Here is a 12613-nt window from a genome sequence, read left to right as displayed (position 1 = left end):
TGAAATCTATTCTCTGACCAGAACTGAGTTGTGAGACTGACCTGAAATCGAAGCTTTGATTATTAGTGCTGCAGAGAGGAGATGTTGCCAATTTGTGAGGCGGTGTTGAAGCTTGTCGAGACTACCGAAACCCGCAAGGAACTGAAAAGCTTGAACCAATCTAAGGTTGTCACTGCGCAACACGAGCAGACGAGCCTACTCGTCTTCCGAATCGTCGTCACTTTCAGCGTTATTGAGCCACTCGATAAACGGCTCGGCAGCTTTGCGGACTTTCTTGCTAGTCGAAATGTCGACATATTTCTTGGAAGCTTTGGAAGCCCAAGGTTTGAGGACTTCCTCCGTGACTAGGTCCTCCTGGTAAAGTGCCAGTAAAATCTTGGGAACCTGAGCGATGAGCTTTGGATGCTCCTTGCCTACAAAGCGCTCGGTGCCACCAAGCAGGGCCTTCTGGTGACGGTCGGAAGTGATCATCTGGCACGATTGTCAGTACAAAGCGACGACATATCCATATACAAAGGAAGTCGCACCTTCTTCAACATGCTGGCACGCTTAGGAATTTGCTCAGCCATGCCATCGTCGAAGATCGTCTGGGCGAGTACAGTCAGAGTCTTGTGCTTCGTTTCAAGACCTAGTTCTTTGGCTTTCAAGTAGATCTCCACGTCGGGGACTTCTGCGACACCTTGAGGCTTACTCTCGGCGGCACTGATGATCCAGCTACCGAGTTGATCGTAGGCCGTATTGCCCGCGCCACCTTCTTCACCGTCATCTTCGGCATCTTCTAGGGTGAGCGACTGCTTGAAATCGCTGGGAAGTTCCTGGGCACGAGCTTTGACAGCTGCCTCCGAGGTATCAACAGTCCATTCCACTGTGTCTTCGTCCGCTACAGCACCATTCAAGTCCTTGGCATCTTCGTTGATGCGGCGCGTGAACTCATCGTCACTGTTGGCTTCAAGCGCACCATCTTCGTCGGCATCAGCATTGTCAGAGTTACTGCCCTCAGGGAGGCTTGGCCGTTGCCGTTGGTCTCTGCATCACCGTTCTCTTTGGCTTTGGCGCGACGTGCCTTTTTCTCGGCTTTGTCCTTCTTGCCCTTCTTGGGCTGGTTCTTGAGGACGAAGCCGCTTAGCTTGAGGCGAACATCGACATCAGAGCGTTGGCCGCAGGCTTTGCAGTCCAGAGAGATGCGGTCGTCTTTGACCACTACATCGGTTTCTGGATTTTTGCATTTTTTGCAGAGCACGAATCTGTTAATGAAACCGTCGAGATGGTCTTGCAGCTTGGAAGCATCATGAGCGCCGTTGATGATCCAGCGGTCATCTGCTGGGTTGGTGTTAGTCTGCGCACCAAGCTCGAACCCGAAGTACTTGATAACGTCTACGAAGAAGTCAGCTGAACGGAATCGTGTTGAGTAAAAAAGGTTCCTGAACGCATACAAGATGGTGGGCGGGCTAGAGATTGCGCGACGCTGCTCAGGTTGACAACGACTGTCTTGATGCCATTTCCCTTGCCTTCAATCTTAGACATCAGACGTTCCATTTTATAGCGATAGAAGGGGTCGGCGACATCCTAAGCCAGGTATTAGTGCTTGTACAGTATAGGGGTGAAGCATTCCATATCTTACACGACGAATGTTCATGGTAGCCATATTTGCTGTGAAGCAGAGAGTCTACAGATGTTGATGATGGCGGTTGCTGGTGGAAAGACCGAAATGGAACAAGTTAAAGCGAAATGGTGTGGAAAAAGGCATGCACATGCTCAGGTTGCGCATGTAGAAAGATAGAAGGAAATGGTCGACGATGACCTTCGAAGTCCAAGATATCCAGGGGTCGTACAGTCACCCGTTTGCTTTGGTTCTGTCGCTACACGTACTCCGGTGTATGCGGATTAAAGGCAGCTTGAAGGCCTGGTCGTACTCGAAAGCAGTGGGGGACGGATACATAGACAGTTGAGTGTTGACTCGTGCTTGATGGCGGACTTTTGTAATGCGGTGGGGACTATGAGATTTGTGTCAAGCGGCTTTGAAAAGCTTGTTGCGAGTTGAGAGATACAGATATCTCGCGGCCTTGTCCCGGTGGTTGATTTAAAGCGTGAAGACTGCTGTGAAGATGAGGTTGTTGATGGGAGAACCTTAGGAAGAAGGGGAGGAGAGTTGGAGGAATCAAAATGGAAGACGAAATGGACTCTTCAGGCGCCGGAAAATTGCCGCAGTCCGGAACCCATGCGCACGTGGCTTGCCCTTGCCCTTGCCCTTGCCCAAGCTTGCCCTGCACTCGACATCTGCAGCCCGACGAAACAGGGCAAATAATGAACAATGTGACTTGTTCACGTTCCTCGGTCCTCACCTTCAGCTCAGGCACATCTGTGGCAACGGTGCTGGTAGAGAAGGCTTGGGGACTCTGGGCTCCGTTGGGATAGGTAGTGACTCAGTCCTGCGGCTGGTCGACAGAAAAAGGAAAAGGGAAAAAGTTTCGCTAGAGTTACCCTGCAAAATTTCTGTTCGGTCTGGTACATTCATCGTGTATGTTCCTGCATTATACCAGTGAAGTCGACGTTATCAATGCCTAGATGTGATACGAGCTTAGCTGCTTGTCCAAATCTCTCCACTTTTATATTGAAAGAATCATCAATTTTTCTGTCTCTCATTGACGACTCGTAATTTTCTGTGCTTTCGGATTGAAGATACTACACTGGCAGTCTGCATGCTCGATTGGGTCTGAACTTTTTGGGCTTGCGAGTGCTTTACGAAGTCCGGAATCATGGCAGATTATTCGCTTTATCTCGTCACGGATTCAACGCCTACCATACTAGGCGATAAAGATCTGGCACATGTTGTGGAAGAAGCACTCAAAGGCGGTGTCACAATTGTCCAGTACCGAGACAAGAAGATTGAGACCGCGGATCTCGTCCGGATTGCGAAAAAGCTGCATGTAATCACACGGAAGTACAGCGTCCCTTTGCTCATCAATGACCGCATAGACGTTGCTCTTGCAGTCCAAGCAGAAGGCGTCCATATCGGGCAAGAGGATATGGACCTGACAACGGCTCGCAAACTCCTAGGTTCAGAGGCTATCATCGGTGTCACAGCGTCTAGCACGAGCGAAGCCCTTAACGCCGCTGATGGTGGAGCCTCTTATATCGGTATTGGGACTGTTTATGCAACACCAACGAAAACAGATACCAAGTCTATCATAGGGACTGCAGGGGTCAGGAATATCTTGCAAGCACTTGCAGGAGCTCGATACAGCATTCCAACAGTCGCCATTGGAAGTCTCAATCTGTCCAACGTACAGCGGGTGCTGTACCAGTCAGCAAGCCCCCATAAATCGCTTTCAGGAGTTGCTGTCGTGAGCGCTATCATGGCATCTGCGGACCCCCGAGCAGCTGCCTCAGAACTTCGACAGGCCGTTTCTTCAGCTCCAACCACCTTGAGCCCTAATGCACTCAAAAACACCGACCTTGAAAATATCCTGAAGCAGGTTCCAGGAATCATCCGTAGACTGACTGAAGCGTCTCCTTTGTGTCACAATATGACCAATCTTGTCGTGCAAAATTTCGCTGCGAACGTAGCTATTTGCATTGGAGCTTCTCCTATCATGTCAAACAACGGCCAAGAAGCAAAAGACCTCGCAAAACTAGGTGATGCTCTGGTCATTAACATGGGAACTGTTACGCCAGAGGGTTTGGCGAATTACATCCAAGCGATCAATGCATACAACGAAATTGGAGGGCCAGTCTTGTTTGACCCAGTTGGTGGTGGAGCTACAGGACCAAGGAGAAATGCCATTAAAACCCTTCTCAGTGCCGGATATTTCGACGTCATTAAGGGTAACGAAAACGAGATCCTTGCCGTGTTGGGGGAAGGCCTAGTACAACAGAAGGGAGTTGATAGTAGCGGGAGCACCTCCAATACTGCAGCGAAGGCAAAGACGGTCCAGAGGCTAGCTCAAAGGGAACGCAATGTCGTACTGATGACTGGAGAGACCGATCTCTTAAGTGATGGTGATAGGACGTATGCTATTCAGAACGGCGATTTGTTGCTTGGAAGCATTACTGGCAGTGGCTGCACCCTCGGGACCACGATCGCTTCTTTTCTTGCCGTAGAAAGGGGCGATAAGTTATTGGCTGCTCTCGCTGCAATCCTAATGTTCGAGATCGCGGCAGAATTGGCAAGTCAAAGACCAGAGGTACGAGGCCCTGGCACTTTTGTGCCTGCCTTCTTAGATAAGTTGTATGCTATCGCAAAGGAGGAGACAACGGGGTGGCTATCGAAGGCAAAGGTTAAAGAAATTGATACATCCTGATAAGCTGCATTTCGTAGGTGGTCTTCACTGCTCGAAAACTCGATACTCAGCCAGCAAAAGTCTCGTAGATAGTCAGATATCTCCTCTTTCCACCATCATAACCTCAAATTCGACGTCGCCCTCATTTCTTATACCTCCCACCCCTTCTTCGTCGGTCCATGTCTCCAAATCTTGCCGACTCCTCTTCACCCACCTCCTTTCTTTCTCGCCCTCTTCACCCTTCCCTCTGTGCTGCTCTCTTTCCCCTTCCAAGACACCTTCTGGGAAAAGCGTATCACACTCCCAGTCCTTACTCAACCTCGTCCACAGCACCCGTTCACACTCTTTCATCCCAAGAGCAAGCTTATATATATCCGCTCCACCAATGACAAACACCCTTCCTAGCTTAGCATTTCCCCCTCCCACTTCCTGCTGCCCCCTAACCTGCCCCCCTTCCTTCTCCGCGTCTTCTGGAAACCGTCTCAGTAACTCCCGCAATCCACTCTCAATACTCCCCACAGCAAGCACATCCTGGCCTACCATTTCTACGGACAGCGACTCCGCACCCGAGGCAGGAGAGGCAAGGCTCAAAGTCTCATAATTCCGACTGACAACAACATTGATCCTCTCCTTCAGCGGCCGAAAGCGGGATGGGATGCTCTCCCACGTCTTGCGGCCCATGATGACTGCATTCTTGACCTTGCCCCCATTGGTAACCTGACTCTTTTCAGATTTAGCCAGCGACTGTGGCACGCGTTTCGTTACCCTAGCAAAAAATGCGAGATCGCTCTTCAGCGGGGGCCAAGGGAGAGATCCCCGCAGACCAATGCCCAAAGAGGGGGTGGTGGCTACGATGAGAGTGAGCGAAGGGAGGGGAGGTGGCATGGAGGTTGTCATTGAGGCGGAATTTCATCTGATTTAAAAAGAGGGGAACCATGCCATATCAGGCATTTGAAAGTCTAGATCTAGGTTTGATATCATTTTATTAACACATCAGAACCTCAGAATCATGTCACATTCATGTCTACATTCTCTTCACCTTCCCCATTCCTCCCTTCTTCCCCCTGAGCTCCTTCACCTCCATTCTGCCCATTGAGATCGAAAGCACCACGTAACTTCTGTAACCGCTCACACACATCCTTACTGAGGCTTTCCGTCTTCTTCTCCGCTTCGCCGGCCCCTACAGTCTGCAGCTTTCCGAAAAGCCACGCCTCCTTCAAGACTCGCGTGAGGGAGAGGACATCCTCTGCTGCCCGCACCAGAGCGGCGCTCTCGACACTCATGTGATACGCGCTTACTGCGATCTCATTCCTGTCCCTTTTCTCACCCTTCAGGATAGAGCTGTGTCAGCTTGTGTGGTCCTAGGATAGCTGGCAGTCATAGCGAAGAAAGAGGAAGAGCAGCGCGTACCGACCCGTATTCAATCACATTCTCGAACCTCTTGAGAAGCTCTGTGATGTCATGGTTTGCGCGGCCTGTAAGCAAGATTAGCACCGTTGAGACCTAACTTTGGTCCTACAACACCTTGAAGCATTGAGTGTATTGACCTTGTAAAGCCGTTGACGTGCGTTCATTAGGATCCATCGTTGTGAGAATTGGAGAAGACTACTCAATCGTCACGTGTGATGAGAGAAAGATCATGAGTGCTTCGCAATGCAAAGTTTGCTCAAAGGTTTAATAAAGAAGTCGAATAGTGGATGAGGACATCAACGCAGGCGCTGTATAATGATGAAGGAAGTTGTGTCTCCCAGGTTGTTCCAGAAGTCACAATCAAATTAACATGATAAAATGTTTTTCAAGTAAGTTATCAACTGTCAAGGGCTCTACAAATAGCCAGTACTACTCCATTTTACGGAAAGAAGCTGTCTACGCCCAGGTTCCCAAATCTAAGCATGGGCGGACAGAGATAGTAACAGAGGTCACGAAGGAGTAATGCTAGTCAATGTCAATGAAGTCAGACATCGGTCCTTGGTCACCAAGAGTTCGTGGAACAAAGTCTCTCTATGAGCTTTATTGATAGACATGCTATGACAGCAATTGTACCGTTTTGCTACAGTGTGGTAGCTCGAAGCTTTTGCCTCTTGAAAGGGGGTTTCTTCCCTCGTTGCGATGCTCTAGGCCGTCATGTATCTGGCAGGCTAGTAATCATTGCGAGAACTTCCGTAGGAATCACCTCCGCCAGCCTGATCACGCTTCTCAGCACCTTTGCGCTCAAGATTATCATTGCCGAACATGCCTCCAGCCTTTTCCATGAGCTTCCCCATTTTGGAGTCTTTCACACGCAAAGTCAGCAAGAGGGAAGATAAGGCGAAGAGCACGCAGACATACCACCTCCGCTAGACTCATTGTCATCGCCATAGCCGGAAGTCTTATTGCCATAGCCTGTACGTCACCGGCCGAATTAGCATTTTTCATGAGTGGATAGTATGGATACAGCTCGATCAATGAGGGCAGATTGTCCATTGAGCCATAGAGTGCCTGCCTCAAGCATGATTCAGGAAGTGTTAAGAGAGGGAGACTCACCAACACCGCCAGTAGTTCCCGAACCGTGCTCAGTTCCTCCAGAGTACGAGCTTGTGGTATTGCCATATTCCGAACCCTTGTAGTCAGAATCACTGCTGCCTCCGAATCCGCTGGAGGTCTTGTTTCCGCTGCCGACTAGACGTTGTGATCAAGTCAGCATTGCTCTGCTCCACAAGCCGTACGAGAGATAGAAGGAGCCTGGGAAGATTGAGGGGACGCAAACACACGTCTCCAGTGCATAAAAGCTCACAGTGACTCACCTCCGCCAGTAGATCCACTGCCATACTCGGTCGCTCCAGAGTATGCATCGCTGCCGCTTGAGCCAGTGTTGCCTAATCCACCTCCGCTGGAATTGTCGCGACCGCCTGACCCATAACCCGAGCCAAGAGCACCAGTTTCGTCTAAGCCGGAAGACTTGTTGCCGTATCCGCTGCGCCAACGTGTCAGCCACTTCAACGGATATTTTGAACTATATGATGTAAGCCTTCTTACACGCCGGATGTGGCTCCAGATCCGTAAGCAGCACTTCCAGTCTGTCAAGTGGTCAGCGCTGAAGTGAAGAGTCGAGTGCCGCATGGCCTAAGCGTACGTTGTAGCTGCCCTCATTGTCACCTCGAGAATCGCCCTTTTCATCCATTAGCTGCCCGGAACGTAGGCACATGACAGTGTATGCCTACGGTGCCCGAAGAGCCGTAGCTGCCACTGTCGCCACCACCACTGCCACCGTATCCACCAGAACCACCGGAGGATCCGTAGCTGTCAGAGTTACCGCCGCCACCATAGCCCCCAGAGCGCTGTCAGAGTTAGCTTCGAGAAAGTGTACAACGGGCCAAAAACATCGGACTCACGTTATCGTCGTTGTAAGACATTTGTCCTGTTTTGCTTATGTTCAAGAGGAAAGGGTTTAACGTTCAAGACTTCAATAATACTTTTCTTTCAATTGAGGAATTTGAGAGAGATGAAGAGAGAGTTGGTGGAAGGGCGGATGCAGGAAAGAGAGGTGGGATGTTAATAAAAGGACTCTTGGCGGGGTAGCTTCAAAGTTAGGAAAGCACGATGATGTCGGCCAGCAGAGTTGGTACCGGGAATTTGGCCGCAACTAGCTAAAAACAGGTATGACTCGGAAGCTGCGTTGCGTGCTTTGCGAATCCAGTAAAGCCTGCGGCATTGAGAGCGTAGCTGAAATGATGCCCTGCTTCATACCCTAGCCTGCTTTACGGATCTTGCCCCTCCACCAAAATCAACCCCGCATCGATCAGACAGACGACCATCGGGTACGTACCACCTTAGCCAAGGTACCACTTTTCACCCTCCCTCTCACCATTCCTGGGAAATGCACGAAAATAGAGCAGTCAGTCTAACGTGCCAATGGCGATCTGGTATGCAAGGCCACAACCCCACGTGAAACCCTGTATCGCCAACTAAAAAGCAACCATGGCTTCTGGATCGCCCCAATTTGATTTTCGGCCATTCCCAAGGCAGGCACTTTTGGAATTGAGGGTTCCGATCTGACTGCCATCACGATCGTGGCTGACTAGCCAGCCTGTTCCATAAATAGGTGGCACTCTAGTGTGGCAGAGAAGCTTCATCGACGATGTGGCCGAGATTCATTATGGGAATCTATGCTCTGCAAAGTCGTGGTATAAGAATGGTCGGTATGCAGTATTCGTCCAGGATCCCATCATTAACGCACATATCTACCCTGTAAAAGGTCAGCACCAGACAGTAGAGAAGCCTATGAATGACCAACCATGAATCTCTTGTGGAAATCACTCCTCAGTAGGTCGTTGACAAATTCTGGCTTGCCCTTCTTCTCGGTGCCTCTGGCCTGGTTCCGGAACACTACATCGTCGTCCCAGCGTCGTTTTGACTCAGCATCACGATTGGGGTTTAGGAGAGGATTGCCGTATGCAATGTCGGACTCTCGCTGCTCTTGTTCGTCAGCTGCTTGCGCTCTCTCTTCTCGCTCCTTTTTTTCTGCTCGCTCCTTTTTGATCTTCTCGAGCTCTCGCAGCAGCTCTGCTGTTTCATCTTCTTCATCTTCGCTGTCCTCGTCACTGCTGTCACTGTCTGACTCTGAAGCAGCGTCTATGGTCCTTGTCTCTTCTAAGACCTTTCGTTTCTTGGCTTCGAGGTCTTCTGCATCCTCGATATTTCGCTCGGGCCCATCCTCCAATTGCCTTTTAGCCGGGTTTCTTCTATCACCCGGGATGGTAGATGGATTGCGGTCGAAGTGTGCTGCTTCAGCATTGAGTAGCTGCGCCTTCAGATCATATCCTACAGGATCTGCGTCACCACCTTGACCTGCTTGTCTTCGACATAAGTTAGCTCCAGCGAATTTCAGGTAGGCCGAGGATCTGTACCGAGTCTTTAGATGAGTATGTGCAGGTTGCAAGCGCTGGTGGTAGGCAGGACCGCGAAGGGCTTCTTTGCCACGAGCCTCAAATGATTTCAGCGATAAACCAGCACATGCGGTGGGGCAGACTCACCGGATCAAATGTAGGCCTGTGAGCGGTGGTCATTTTGGCTTCTTTACCGCAGCGTAGAATGAATGACCGTCGACGCGGGTAAGAATATCAAAAGCATGCCAAGCTTTGATCTTTGATCTGCAGTCTGGAATGAATACTGCGCAGGTGGGATGAATCATACCCTTTATCTGCCCGCTGAGGCGGGCCTTAATAGCCTACATAAACCCCTGCATTATTCCCCTGAAAAGAGGACGACTAATGGAAACCACCAGAGACTATTGTTGATTGAAGAAACCCTTAGCAATTGGCCAAAGAAATGAGTATTTATATAGTAATAGACTATATTCACGCGGGCAGCTTCTCCGCAACATTCTGAACCTCCTCCAACTTAATACCACCAGGTTTGAGATTCTTCCACTCATCCCTACTAGGCGCACCAACTTCAACGTCGGGATAAGGGCCCATAGGTGTGATGCCTTTGGGATTGATGTCAGGCATGCCTTTCGTATACTATGAATTCATAACAGCGCCCAAATTAGCTGGATGACTGAATACCCAAGTCGGATATTATCATTCATAACCGAAGAGGCGACGAATCAATAATCGAGCTGGAAGGTGAGTTGATGTGCGGGCATGATAGAAGGGAGAGGAAAAATGAGAATCTCACATCTTCCTTTATATGTGTCGAATTCGTACTATCCTTGAATCCAGGGACAGCCCAGTATACATGTCTGAGCCAGGTGTTCAAGACGGGGTAGTTGTGTCGTACAGTGCCGAGATTGCATTTGAAGTGCTGAACATAAACCATATCAAATCGTATTACCGTCGCATACAGCCTGATATCCAATTCCGTTAGCCGCTCCCCCAGAACGAAAGGTCCACCATTTGCGTGAATTAGCTGCTCAAGCTTGTTCAACGCTCCGAAGACGGGAATGACATTCTTGTCGTAAATCACTTGATCTGCAGCAAAGCCAGCTTTATAGACTCCTGTGTTTAGATGGGACTGAAGCCAGGGGCCAATCATGTCAATAACAGGGCGAAGATCCAAAGGATAAAGATCAAGCGGAATCGGATGCGTCAGAATGCTGTCAAAGGCTGTAGGAAGCCAACGAAGAAGCTCGGCGCTCTCGTTGTTCACGATGGTTCCTAATTTCTTGTCCCAGAGTAAAGGGACTGAGTATTTGCCCTGGTAATCCGGGTCGGCCTTGAAGTAGATTTCCGAAAGATATTTACTATGATAAAGATGATCAGGCGTGGCCCCGGGATATTCATCGTCGTTCTCGGGAAAGATCCAGCTTGGGAATTTTTGGTCACCGCCTCTAGGATAAGGTCGGACGATTGACGTAGGAACAATGGCGGTAAGGCCTTTGAGATGACGGACCAGGTTGGCTAGCCAGGCATATCAGAGTGAGTGATGCTTTCAAGAACGGTGAGATAGTAAGAGTGAACGAACCTCGGTGAGCAAAGGGACAGAAAAGTCCTAAAAGGACAGGTCAGTAGCTTTTATCCAGAGAAAACGGTACAAGAAGAGCATGGCACAAGATTGTTAAGTCATCTCCTTTACACGCTTACTTGACCTACGCCTGCTCATGTTGCATGATTGACGGTCAACCTACCAAAATATAGATGATAGCGATCTTTTTCTGGAGCAAATCGACCACCAGGAGCGATCACCCCATGCCACCCATCGTCACTACCTGGCTGGTGGATCTCGCCTCCCATTGTTTTCACTTGCAATCGCGGACCTATAAGGGGATAATCACACAAAGACTGGCTACAGAAGTGCTTTGAATGTTTTTAGGCACGGTTTAAATTGGAACGAAGTCTCGAAGAGAAAGCGCAACGATCAACCACTAAACCGTAAAATAACCAATTCTGTCACTGGGGGTTACCCATGAATCCTGGAGTAAGGTAGGTACGAATAGATGTCGAAGAATAGATCACATATAACGTGCTAGACCTGCATGGGTTGGAGAGCTCGGATGAAAGTGTCAAATATAGACTATGCTGACAAGAAGAAGGCGTGCGCACTGCTCAAGGATGCACCAAATGCCTTCAGAAGCGTGAGAGATAAACGGCGCCTTCATTCCTGCTCGCTCATGCCAAGAGCTCAGCCCTATGGAGATACATTTGTGAATGGGGATCCTTTGATCTTCACTCGAGCAATAATTTCGCTTACTGTGAGTCTTTTGGCTCAGAACTTCTTCGGAAGTCATGCCTCGAGAAGCTCAACCCTCCATTAATGAGCGCGACTTCATCTTACAGGCTCTATCAGAAAACACTCGTCTAGACAGTCGTGCTCTTGATGCGTACAGGAACCTTGACATCACCTTTGGAGACGAATATGGTAATGCGGACGTGCAATTGGGTCAAACGCGGTATCCTACAGCTTTTACCAGAGCAAATGACAAAACACTGACAACTGTGGTAGCGTTCTCACCAAAATCTCTGCATCCCTAGCTTCTCCGTTCCCTGATCGAAAATTCGACGGCATCTTCACCATCACGGCCGAGCTCTCCCCTCTCGCCTCTCCAGCCTTCGAAGTCGGCCGGTAAGCCCCCTGGTATGGGTATGGGTAAGCCCACCCCTCTTCTTCCACTCGCTATCACGGTTTCCCCATCAAGCGAACCCCCACTGACACTACCGCACCCAGCCCATCAGATCTTGAAATACACCTGACCACAACTCTCGACACGCTCCTCCGCCGCTCCTCCGCCCTCTCCACCGAATCCCTCTGCCTCATAGCCGGGCAACGCGTATGGCACGTGCGCGCAACTCTTCATGTTCTCTCCCATTCTGGCTCACTGCTCACATGCGCTTCGATATCCCTGCTCGCTGCGCTCTTACATTTTCGGATCCCGGCATCTGAAGTCAAGGGAGGAGAGCTGACTGTCTACAATACAGTAGAGCGGGATCCGGTGCCTTTGGCGTTGTTGCATCATCCTCTTTGTATGACGTTGGGGTTTTTTCAATTGGTGGAGTCGAGAGCGGAGGAGGAGGGAGAGGGAAGGGTAGGTGTGATTGCCGATCCGACATTAGCAGAGGAGCAAGTTTGTGCAGGGGAGATGATTGTGGGGGCGAATAAAGAGGGTGAGGTTGTGCTTGTCGAGAAAAATGGAGGAGTGGAGGTTGGAGGGCTGAGGGTGTTACAATGTGTAGGGTTAGGTGGGAGGATAGTGAACGAGATTGTGAAAGCTGTCTTTGATGCAGTGGAAAGGGATGCGAAGCAGCGAGATCGCGGCGGAGTGATGAGTAGAGAGCTAAGGGCGGAGAATGACCGGTGACACGAAGATTTTGTATTGTCGCTAAGCGACTGTAAAGCTCTTGATATACATAAAGAGT

The 12613-nt window shown here is 49.9% G+C and overlaps 7 protein-coding genes across 7 annotated transcripts; 2 read left to right on the top strand and 5 right to left on the bottom strand.

Moving 5' to 3' along the window:
• Nucleotides 1-195: 195 nt before the first annotated feature.
• Nucleotides 196-1645, bottom strand: KY384_003139 (uncharacterized protein; the record flags this gene model as incomplete). The annotated part of the gene is made up of 5 exons (XM_044811660.1): nt 196-471; nt 528-961; nt 1036-1374; nt 1434-1566; nt 1622-1645. 5 exons carry the CDS (start codon nt 1643-1645, stop codon nt 196-198), a joined length of 1206 nt encoding a protein of 401 aa, XP_044670793.1.
• A 1111-nt stretch (nt 1646-2756) lies between these two features.
• Nucleotides 2757-4301, top strand: KY384_003138 (uncharacterized protein; the record flags this gene model as incomplete). The annotated part of the gene is made up of 1 exon (XM_044811659.1): nt 2757-4301. The coding sequence occupies one exon, from the start codon at nt 2757-2759 to the stop codon at nt 4299-4301; it is 1545 nt and encodes a 514-aa protein (XP_044670792.1).
• Nucleotides 4302-4373: 72 nt separating this feature from the next.
• On the bottom strand, nt 4374-5854 carry KY384_003137 (uncharacterized protein; the record flags this gene model as incomplete). Its single annotated transcript, XM_044811658.1, has 4 exons — nt 4374-5024; nt 5297-5621; nt 5695-5755; nt 5800-5854. 4 exons carry the CDS (start codon nt 5852-5854, stop codon nt 4374-4376), a joined length of 1092 nt encoding a protein of 363 aa, XP_044670791.1.
• Nucleotides 5855-6418: 564 nt separating this feature from the next.
• On the bottom strand, nt 6419-7672 carry KY384_003136 (uncharacterized protein; the record flags this gene model as incomplete). The annotated part of the gene is made up of 7 exons (XM_044811657.1): nt 6419-6552; nt 6609-6662; nt 6804-6938; nt 7064-7233; nt 7296-7336; nt 7481-7597; nt 7652-7672. The coding sequence occupies 7 exons, from the start codon at nt 7670-7672 to the stop codon at nt 6419-6421; spliced, it is 672 nt and encodes a 223-aa protein (XP_044670790.1).
• A 552-nt stretch (nt 7673-8224) lies between these two features.
• KY384_003135 (uncharacterized protein) lies at nt 8225-9325 on the bottom strand (the record flags this gene model as incomplete). Its single annotated transcript, XM_044811656.1, has 3 exons — nt 8225-8346; nt 8550-9243; nt 9293-9325. The coding sequence occupies 3 exons, from the start codon at nt 9323-9325 to the stop codon at nt 8225-8227; spliced, it is 849 nt and encodes a 282-aa protein (XP_044670789.1).
• Nucleotides 9326-9616: 291 nt separating this feature from the next.
• Nucleotides 9617-10993, bottom strand: KY384_003134 (uncharacterized protein; the record flags this gene model as incomplete). Its single annotated transcript, XM_044811655.1, has 4 exons — nt 9617-9781; nt 9939-10660; nt 10725-10751; nt 10888-10993. The coding sequence occupies 4 exons, from the start codon at nt 10991-10993 to the stop codon at nt 9617-9619; spliced, it is 1020 nt and encodes a 339-aa protein (XP_044670788.1).
• A 492-nt stretch (nt 10994-11485) lies between these two features.
• On the top strand, nt 11486-12555 carry KY384_003133 (uncharacterized protein; the record flags this gene model as incomplete). Its single annotated transcript, XM_044811654.1, has 3 exons — nt 11486-11649; nt 11703-11822; nt 11925-12555. The coding sequence occupies 3 exons, from the start codon at nt 11486-11488 to the stop codon at nt 12553-12555; spliced, it is 915 nt and encodes a 304-aa protein (XP_044670787.1).
• Between the last annotated feature and the right edge of the window lie 58 nt (nt 12556-12613).

This window comes from Bacidia gigantensis, assembly GCF_019456465.1.
Source record: "Bacidia gigantensis strain McMullin 20006 chromosome Unknown contig_180, whole genome shotgun sequence".
Taxonomy (NCBI): domain Eukaryota; kingdom Fungi; phylum Ascomycota; class Lecanoromycetes; order Lecanorales; family Ramalinaceae; genus Bacidia; species Bacidia gigantensis.
The sequence above is the reverse complement of the archived record's forward strand: the minus strand, read 5'-3'. Positions and strand labels throughout refer to the sequence as shown.